This window comes from Monopterus albus, unplaced genomic scaffold, assembly GCF_001952655.1.
Source record: "Monopterus albus unplaced genomic scaffold, M_albus_1.0 scaffold172.1, whole genome shotgun sequence".
NCBI classification, from domain to species: Eukaryota; Metazoa; Chordata; class Actinopteri; order Synbranchiformes; family Synbranchidae; genus Monopterus; species Monopterus albus.
Window position 1 is genome coordinate 2,197,475 of NW_018128052.1, and position 11,039 is coordinate 2,208,513.

At 40.7% G+C, this 11,039-nt stretch overlaps 1 protein-coding gene across 2 annotated transcripts in view; it reads right to left on the reverse strand.

Moving 5' to 3' along the window:
- mast3a (microtubule associated serine/threonine kinase 3a) overlaps positions 1-6,067 on the reverse strand; it is a 28,344-nt gene extending 22,277 nt beyond the window's left edge. Inside the window, exons 1-3 of one of the 2 annotated variants that reach the window (XM_020616075.1) lie at positions 5,944-6,067; positions 4,526-4,557; positions 536-624 (exon numbers count right to left, since the gene is read on the reverse strand). In XM_020616075.1, coding sequence (XP_020471731.1) covers positions 536-624; positions 4,526-4,557; positions 5,944-5,982 — 160 coding nt within the window. In that variant the 5' untranslated portion in view covers positions 5,983-6,067. Of the gene's footprint in view, positions 1-535; positions 625-2,776; positions 3,271-4,525; positions 4,558-5,943 lie in introns of those variants that run through there. The other variant, XM_020616074.1, reaches the window with a different exon arrangement.
- Positions 6,068-11,039: the final 4,972 nt, after the last annotated feature.

The window sequence follows — 11,039 nt, forward strand, 5'->3', positions numbered from 1 at the left end:
AAATGCAGGTGTGAAAAACTTGTTGCATCATTCCCAAAAAGACTCATGGCTGTATTAGCTCCAAAGGGTGCTTCTACTAAATACTGAGCAAAGGGGCTGAATACTTATGACCATGTGATATTTCAGTTTTTCTTTTTTAATAAATCTGCAAAAATGTCAAAAATTCTGTGTTTTTCTGTCAATATGGGGTGCTGTGTGTACATTAATGAGGAAAAAAATGAACTGAAATGATTTTAGCATATGGCTGCAATATAACAAAGAGTGAAAAATTTAAGGGGGTCTGAATACTTTCCGTACCCACTGTAACCCAACAGAAATATTAGCTTGAGTAACACCAGAAAGAAAGCAGTTGAGTGGCATTCTATGTAGTAGACAAAATCTAATATAGTGGTCTCCAGCTCATCAGTTCATCTTCCCTCCCTTGTCTTTTTCCACGACTGCATCTATAGCCAGTCCACCTCCACTATAACTGCCAAACAACAAGGCACACTGAACCGAGCAGACACTCAAATAAAAATCACAAACAAATAAGTACCTGTGGCAAGCGGGAGAGGTGAAAGTGGTCGGGAGAGCGTGGGTGACGGGGTCCCGACTGCCAAACTCCTTCTCTTGTTGTTACGGGAACTGTGAAAGGAGAAAAACAAACAGAAGAGAGAAAACATTTGTTTATGCCGTGCGATTACCAGTGCAAAAAAGGATCACATAAAAGAAAAAACTGGCAGCCTATGAACACAAGTTGTTGTCCGTGATGGGGTAACACTGATAACTATAATGTTACTGGTATTACTGCTTGTACCACTAGGAGCAAGTGATCCCATAAAACACCTCTGGTTGGATGATGCAGAGAAACAAGCAAACATGACGACTCCCATGATGTCGACTGTAACATGCTGTCTATACCATTACAGATCCATCACCATGGAGGAACGTGATCTTTATCCACACATAATCAACACAAAGTCATTTACAGGTAAGAAAATGATCGATCTGTTTGAAAGACATGTTCTTTCTGCTGCTCTACCTGAAGCGGACTGTACTGTTGAGATGGTTTCATTTTGGCTTGGTCAACTTGCAACTGCTGTTCCTCTTTGTGAGATCAGTTTGTTTAAACTGGGTATGTTTTAGTACAACAAATAAGACTGACCTTTAAAGGACATGCTTTTCTTTAAAAAGCCACACATAAGTGTGATGAATGGCAGACCTGTTTAAGAGCCAGCAGATATAACTAAGTGGCTCAATGACTCACCCACACAGACACCAGTGTAACTGTGATGCAGTTGCTTCAAAATGCAAATGTAATTTTGTCCCCTTCCTCTATGTTTGTATGCATATGGTTCCTATATGCCTTAAGCTCACTCTGCGGGTGCCGAAGTGTTTAAGCATTTGGTGTTCCCCGCAAACCTGGGTGTAATCCCATCATGCTCTGTTTCATCGCTGTAATGTCAATAACATCTCTCTTTCTCTCTGGCAGCAACCTAAAATAACTGAGGGGCTGAGACGATAACAGAGCCTGATGTTTCTGGGTCGGTGCTGAGACAGATACACACAGTATACTGTATGGCCCCAAACAAAAAAGACTCAAAGCGCCAGACATGGCATAGCAACAGAGAGAAGAGAGAGCCAATAAGTGCTTGACTTTGGCTTCCAAATGTCTACGACACAGCTCCAACCACAGAAAGACACTGTGTGCATACAGCATTACAGTCTTATCACAAAACGCCCTTTTCTCACAGTGGAGCCTGGACCATATATAACTGTACATGAGCATCACCCCACATGAATGCCTTATCAACAGTTAGCAGTGATATGGCTAGTCATACAACAGTAGTGGTCTGTGAGGACGCTGCAGGCAGACATGTGGCATGACTAATATAGGCCACTGAAATCCAGGCCTGCACATCTGACATGTCTGCTGATGGTCAAGGGCTGTATTTATTCACTGAGCTCCACTCAGATCCAGTCTGTGCTAAAAGGGTAAGACGACTGATGCATCTTCCCAAGTTACATGAAACAGGTGGATAGTCTGATACTCCCATGTTACTGGAAGACTACAGTAGCTGAGAAAACTACGTTACACGGTTTTAAACTGTGACTGTGAGAGCAAAGGTTTCATTTGAGAACTTATTAGCATTAAGTTGTTCATCTTATGCATAAGGCTATGACTCTACCTGGATTAGAGCAAAACATTTCACTACAGAAATATTGGGATTATGATAAAGGAGATAAAACTGTCATTAATTACAATAAGATCGATATGAGTCCTCATGGGCATGAAAGGCAAATGTTACTGCCCCACGTTGTGAGGGCTGATTGTGTCACATTAATTAAAGCTGATCTACAACACTACAGTCCAACTAAACACATCAGTGTATCGATCAGCGCTGGGACTTTGTATGGCTTTATGCGACAGCTGGCCGCAGACAATGCAGTCTGTCTGCACACACAGCCCACAATGGCCACGTTTTTCTGTCGGAAACAAAAACTAGGGCGGATGTAACCGCCGCATACAGTAACAAGGCAATCACAGACCCGACAGTGGCATTATTAATCTGAGAAGAATGCTGATAATATTAGCTTACTAGACACTGTGGGGGTTGCGTTTACGTGCTGGGAATCAAATAGCTCAAGATAAACATTCAACACATTGCTGTTTGTTAAGACAGTGAATAGCACAGCTCAACGGGGAGCCGATAACAACTACAGGCAGAGCAGACGTCTTCGCTTTGCGGCAGCTCCGTCTGCATATTCTGAAAGTCTCAGGTTAAATAACTGTTACCTTTTCGATCTTTTCATCATGGCCCCAGTCACAAAACTAGTTTTGTAGCTCGGCAACACGGTCCAATAGTAGTTTTGGTCAGCCATGGTGGTGGTGACGACCGATAAAGTCAACCCAGATATGCGAACTATCCTCTAGTTAAAGTGTGAGCATCATGTTAAACAGTCTCCCCGGTGGAGCTGATGTTTATCATCGGAGGTGGTTAGCTAACGTCAGGCTAATGTGCTGTGTCCAACGACAAAAACTCCATTCAGTTTCGGTACAAACTAAAGCAGACCCACAGCACGGCAGCTCGGTGGTACTGAGCGACTGCAACGGCCATGTCCGCTCTGCGCATCCCTCTGTGCTTCTAGCTGAATTTCCGAAGCAGTCCGTCTTCAGCTGTATGCAACATTATGGATACATCTTGGCCAATATGCAAAGACTGTGAAGAAACTTTCCAGCAGCGACAGCGCAGCCGCGTCAGAGGGAGGAGGGGCTAATGATGCCTTCCAGTACTGTCGGAAATCCCGCAGTCACCAGGGGCAAAAAAAGAAGATGATGATTGTATACATTTAGTTGTAACAACACTGACAGCAATTCGCTTAGAACACTACACTTTAATATCTATAAAAATAGTACAGGTAGAACGTGCACATCATATCGTATTAACGTTAGACCTGTCAATTGTGGATCTTAGTAGATTCACTGCTAGTTTGTTTGTGGTAATTTGATTACTTATTTTATTTGAGAATATCTTTTATGTCTTTTCAGCCTGTGCTAAAATTTACATGTTGTGTATTCAGCTTTTTTAAAAGCCGGAACAGAAAACAGCGACCCATAGCTCATTTTCCCCCTTATAGTGATTTAATCCAGCCCTGTAGGTTATTATAGGCTACAGTTTAAAACATATGACAGATGCACTGCAGATCCCTAATGAAATATTTAAATGATCTATCCAGAGAGAAGCCCTTAATTTTAATCAGTGAATAATAATATAGTAAGCCATTCGATATTCTGATCACTCAGACAGCAACAGCTTTTAGCTCATAAACATAGCTACTGGTCCTGATACAGTACACATCTAAAACAAACATTTCCTTGTTTGTCTGAAACACCTTACTGGAAGGGGAAAAGCTGAAGTGAGCAACACAGACATTTTTATCTCTTTAAAAGCTTTAAATCTGTCCACTGTTATCTGCTGTTAGTGCTTCCTGTGATTCTGATATTTCCACTGACTCATATATAAAACTAGCCTGTCTTAAACTCTTCTCCACAGTCCCCGAGCAGGTTCAGGTCAGTACGGAGACTGATGTTGATCTGATTGGGGCACATCCTGTTTGAGCAGCAAACTCACAAACAGGTTTCTTCATGCTGTTCATGTGTGTCACTCCTCTGTTGATAGTCATCAGAATTTTGGACAGGAAAAAAATATGGAGGGGGGAAAACATCACATGGACACCGAATTGTTTTTTTACTTTACTGGGGCACAATGGGAAAAAACAGATTCAGATTATTGGCAATAATGGATGGGCAACCTATTGATTCTCTGAGATTTCCTGCGTATTCTCCCACTCACATCATAAAACCTGTCTGAGCTGTAAGGCTGCTCTGTCTATCAGGAAAACCTCATAAGCAGATGACTCTTGCCTTTGCAGGAGACAGTCAAGTAAATGCTATGTGTTACTGATGACAAGCTGGTCTGGTTCAAGGAGAGTGGAGATAGGCAAAAGGAGATGGAGACAGAATAAGTCAGCTGATGATACTTACACATTTCCCCTGCGAGGAAGACTCAGTTCTTTCTAGAACAGAAGAGATGGGAAAGGCTGAATTAAGGATATTTTCTAAAAAAAATGCTTTGCTTTATCTATGTTTTTATGATTACAGGTACCCGCTTTTATTGCTGTTTGAGCGCAGAAGAACAAAAAGGGGTCTTCACAAATCAATAGCTTTTCCAAATCAGGGGACAATTATCATTTTTAATACATTTTCTGTGGTTCTGCTGCTATGAAAATACATGTTGACTCCTCAGAATAAACAGAATGTGAAGATTTGTTGCAGGCATTTATATTCATAAAATGTATTTTTAAGACAAGAAAGACTACAGCAGTTTCCCAAATGGGTGTTGCTACAGTAAATGTATACAAGTCTTTGTCACTTATCTTCATTTCAGTGCAGTATAAATATCATTTTCTGCAGTATGGCCTAGCTTCTTGAATGGCAAATGGTTATTCTAGTCATTTCATGGCAAGGACATACAAATCCTCACAGGCCTGTGGCTACATGCATTTGAGCTCGGGCAACAGCAAAACTGCTTTTATCAAGCATAGGAAAGGGTGACACTCTGTTATCTCCCAAAGATAGTCCATCCCAGAGCAGGATTCATTTGTGAAACAATATTTAATGAAGACAACATACTATGTTATGCCTACAGCATTTAGGAGTGACATGAGAGCAATTGTGAATAATTTCACCATCGTACTCATTATTAGAATAGTCACAGAGCTGCTCTTAAATCTAAATTGCAAATGAATGTAACAGGTCGGGAACATCCACTTTGGACCAGTGAATCACAAACCCAGCATCACCTTCTCCAGAAAGATATGAGGCAGAAACAATTGTATTTAAAGCAGGAAATATGCACATGACTGAACTAGAGGAGGAAAACCCCCCTTCATTATCCTCATTCTGGATATTCCCAAGAGATAAACATGGTGCCTTGGTGAAGATTACAGGGAATTTGCTGCCAGTCATGCAGGAACCCTTGGGTTTTGTGCTCCTGTCACCAAGGCAACTAGATTCACTAAAGCACCAATGAGGAGCTCCAAAATAAAGACATCAAGATAGTGAGACCAGATCTACTTTACAAACGCTACATTCATAAATTGCATTATGCGCACCTATTGCTGCCATTCATGGAATCATGATAGTCTTAGATGAACAGACAACAGACATGATGAAATAACTGACCAGTACGAAACATTCATAACATTTCCAAACCATGTCACATAATTATCAACTGGAATAATTAATTAATTAATATTACAGGATTTAAGGAATTTCTAAGCAATCAAGCGCTGCTCAGCTGCTAAATCCAAAACAATTCCCGGAGAAATCCCTTCCATCATTATCTTATCATCCCGTTTTCCTGGAACTGGCACATCTGAGCGCTGACAATGACCATTTACCTGTAGACCGCGGCGTCTCAGGATATTCGGTTCATCCATCACTGAAGATAAAACCCAGAAACCAAGGTGGATCCCCAGTCAGTCAGCCCATTCAGCGTGCCGCCCTCTGAGCCCTCCTCGCTGTTGCTGCTGCTCCACCACCACCACCACCACCACCACCTCCTCCTCCTCCTCCTCCTCCTCCCTGCGGCGAGCGGCCGGAGCGCGAACGGCAGGACCAGCCCCGAAAGGTTATGGGGAGATCGGGAGGGGAGAGAGAAGGTAGGTGGGGAGGGTATTTAATCTAGACTAATGAGGTGATATCCTCATTCTCTGTGATCAGCTGTCAAATGCACCGGTTCGACGGTGTGTCCTGCGCATTTTCAGGTCAAGGACCATCAGATGGCCTACACACAAACACTCAGAAAATCCGTTTACTTCCTGGTCACTTAACAAACCCAGGCTACGTGGTCACCATGATATTGGATTATCTATAAGTACAACTCAACCACTAAACCTCCCAGAAACATATGCACTCCACTTGTTTCCATACCTCCTGTTACATGCTGGCTGATTGATTGGCTGTGTCCTAGTCAGATAAATTTACCATTCATCCATCATGAGAAATAACACAATGTATGCATGGTGGAATAAAACCTCAGCAGAGAGAGGACCAAGAATAACTGTGCTTTGAAGCTGGACCAGACAACCGTGTCTGTCACCCAGAGGTACCCTGATGTGTTTTTTCATATACAACAATGGTTAGTCTCTTGTCCTGTGATGTCACATGTCCATTTTATGCAGGCCAGAGGGATGTGAGTCCTTCCTTGTTGTCTTGTGAAGTTCGCTCTTGATTTGTAACAGCTCAAAGTGAGAAGCCAGTGTTGCAGAACAACTCAAAAAGATCCGCATGCAATTTGTTTTCTTGGTATGAAATGAACAATTTCTCTTGTTGCATTTGAGTAGAAAACAATGATAATATTGATAACATCTGCATTATGTAATTTTTTAAATTAATAAAGCAGAATATTTAAATTAGTTTCAGAATTTTTGAATCTTCAAAAAAAAAAAATTCTTAGGTTTTAAAAGAAGATTCTCTTAACGATAATAAATGTATGTAGCACTAAATAATTTCACATCGCTTCCACAAAACACTCATCACAACAACAGCCACTTGGAAATATTAGGAATCTGCAGCCAAACACTGTTTTACACATCAGCCATCAGTGTACTTTTTCTGTTTCTGTCTCAGTGTGTCCAACTCACTTTATTGTTTCAGATCTCTGTTGAAGTATGTGTCTCTGTATAAACAGTGTGAACAAACAAGATTATAATCCAAGACTAAACTATAATCAACATCTTACAACGAAGTAATTTTACAGAAAACAGAGTTCAACCCAGGTGGAAACTGAGACAAAACTCTTTAAATGAAAGGGCACTGAATATCTGGAGTTTGTTCTTCACCAAACTGATGATGGAGTTTGGAGCTAGTGAGACACAGACTGTGAAGCTGTTGTGTTCCCTTTTGTGTCCTTGTGATCCAGGTTATCTTCAAATGATCCATGTGTATTTGTGGAACCAGTCAGGCATGAAAGCCGGCTTGCTTTTCCTCTTTTTACTGCCCTCTTTTCACAGTCATTTGTGTGTTTTCTCACCCTGTGTCTCAGATGTTAACACCACTTTATGTGTTTTATTCACTACAAGACTAAAGGGTTAGAATGAAGTGCTTCTCCCATCTTTCTGTTGGTCCAGCCATTGCAGGATTTTTGTTCTCCATAAACTGTAAATAAAGAATAAAATAAAACAAGGATAATAAAGATGAAAACACAAATGGAACCAAGTTTGATGAAAAAAATCTCAAGGTTTTTAATGCTTATCTTTAAAGTGCTTATCAGTCAGTACTGATCAAGAACAATTGTCACAGTGATTAGTTGAGGCATTAAATCACAAACCAGATCATTTCACCAACCAGAATCATCAAATAACCACTCTGGTCTGTTTCACGTTTGGAAATATACACACATATACTGTACATCATTTATACATTTGGCCTTTATTTGAACTCCTGGAAAACAGTGGATTTCCTTTTATTTGCTGCCTGGAGGCATCTTCATCTCAACTCCAATATGAGATATCAGATTTGTCATGCACCTGCTGACTGCATATAAAGCTGTAGACCCACTTCGTTGGTTAAACTCCACATTGCAGATTTACAGCCACAAGAGGGCGTCATGGAGCTGTGTGTTTATTAACCCTGTACGTGGCTAGTTATCTTCTCTATATACAGTATGGTTCAAACTAAAAGGTAGAGAAAATGAGTGAAAAATAAGTTATGACCGGATGAATAAATGTAAGGAAGAATGAATGAAGAGCATTTGAATGGCAATGAAAATACTAAGACTTTAATCAACAGCACTGCACAAAAGCATCAGGCACTTTACAGTCATCCGATCACTTTCAGATGCATTCTGCAGGATTCTTATTCATTGCACAGTACCATCAGGGATGTGTCTGATCACTTTCAGATGCATTCTGCAGGATGACAGTGAGCCCAAATATACCACCAAAGACATAAAGAAATGATCAGAGAGAAGAGAAATAAAGGGTCCCACAACAGATCTCTCCCTCATCTCAGCAGCATGGAGTCAGTCTAGGATCACACGAAGAGACAGGAAACACTGAGAAAGCCCAAGTCCAGAGAGTTACTGTACCAGGTTCACAGAGATGCTTAGAACAACCTACTTTCCAAGTAGTCTAAAAAAAATATGTGCAAGTATAAGTAGAATTGGTGCTGGGTAAAAGGCAAACAGTGGTCACACCTAATACTGACTTAGTTGTTTTTTTTTTTAATCTTTACTGCACTTTATATTAAGTTCATTAATAAATAAAGAAAATGTTCATGACATTATTTTTGAAAGCATCCTCCCTCTGCCTTTAGTACCCACAGCGTTGTACTGTACTCTAAAGAACGGGCTGGTTTGGTTCTGTATTTCTCTCATGCCTTGAAAGTGAAGAGAGTGAGTCTTTCATGTCAGTTTAAATAACAGTGCCAGTTTGTATGAGTCATTTTGCACCTTTCACACACTTTCAACCTGTATGGTAGGCTCACCTGGCAAAGCACATGACTGTTTCATTACCTCAGTGACTCACTGTTCAGAAATTCAAACGTCTTTTGTATCCTTTGATAATTAGATAGTGATATCTTCTCAACGTAGAATAGTTTCCATGCTTTTAGATTGGAAAAATTTGTCAGAATATTGCGACATGTCACCAGCGTTTTTGGAATGGGGCCTTTTATAGCCAAGCAATGGCTGTGACCCCTTATTGCTGGTCAAAAAGTGATGTTCCCTTTTCAGATGGTTTCATGTTTATACAGTAGATATTAAAACCTTAAAGTTGAAGTGTCCAGCATGTAAAGAGAAAAGTTAGAAAAAATAACTACACTGTAAATTCAGCCAAGTTAAGTTAAATGTTTTGAAAAAGTAACACTAACTCCTTTAATTTAACTGAAATTAAAGATGTTATGTTGACCACACTTCTGCCACATGGACATTTGCTGCAGAGGTTGATTTTGCTTTTACACTCCCCAATCTGAAGAGTCAGTTCTTTATCTGACATGAAGAACCTAAAGCTGTATCTGTTGGAGGCATTTTGGACCAAAGTCTGCGAGGCTGGTAAATTTTATGTAGGGGCTGAATTCAAGACTAACCTTTATCACAGTTTGTAGTGCTTTTATACTTATGAAAAGAAAGAACCATAACCTAATTTAATACAGAGACACACAGTATGTTTTCACCATCAACTGGGTATTAAAAATAGAAAAAGAAGTGTCTCAACCAGTGAATGCCGGGAAGTCTGCCACCTCTATAAAAAGCATCATTTCCCCTACTTACTTTTGTCTAAGTTAATCAAACTTAGCTTTTCTGGCCCCAAATTACAAGTAACATATTTACTATGTGGTTGCTGAAAGACAGAATGTTATAAACTCACAATTTGTACATCCATAAACTCACTTTCATGGACATTTTCTCTAAATGACAAGGAGTATCAGTGAGTTGCTGCAATCAGGACTGCCCCTGAGTGCAAAGAACGAGATCAGTGGGGGAATTCCCTTGTAAACAAACAATGTGCTGACATTCTTTACAATCAGAAGTGAGGTTGCTGATAACTACTTGTCACCAGGCCACGAAGCAGGCACAAGTGTAGCCTGTGTCATAGTCCAGCAGTTACTACTGACTTAGAATCAGAGTCAGAATCATCTTTAATGGCCAAGTATATGTGAACATGACTCCAGCGCAAAGGCTCTCAGTGTGTTTGTAAGGCAACGAGAAATAAAAAATAACAATGAATATAAAAATAAAACAATAAAAATAAAAAATAAGCAATGTCTGCATTCAAATAAGAAATATGTGCAATCAAAAGCAGGAAAAGAATGAGAGGAAAAGAAATAAGCATTTAATATATGTACATATATAAACGTTACGACAGAAGAGCTTTCATACTGATATATAAAGGTTGTATTTACAGCTTATTGTGATTTGGTGATTGCTGTGTCCAGTCTTACAGTCATGGGTTAACCGATTGTCAGAGTGATGGCCCAGGGGAAGAAACTGTCCTTGTGCCTGGTTGTCTTGGTGTAAAGTCACCTGTAGCATTGTCCAGAGGGGAGGAAGTCAAACAGATTATGTCCTGGATGTGAGGAGTCTGCAGAAATCCTCTCTGCCCTCCTTTTGACCTGTGAGGTGTACAGGTCCTCCATGGAGGGAAGGCTGGCACTGATGTTTCTTTCTGCAGTCCTGACTGTTCACTGGAGTCTGTACTTGTCCTGTTTGGCTGCTGAGCCAAACCAGACGGTGATTGAAGAGCAGAGAACAGACTCAATGATTCCTCTGTAGAACTGTATCAGCAGCTCCTGGGGCAGGTCAAACTTGCTGAGCTGGCGCAGGAAGTACATCTTCTGCTGTGCCTTCTTGGTGATGGTCCTGATGTTGGACGTCCACTTCGGGTCCTGGGAGATAGTGGAGCCCAGGAATCTGAAACACTCCACTGCTGATACAGTGCTGCTGAGTAACAGGGGTGTCTCCTGACGTCCACTGCCATCTGGACATAGCAGGAAT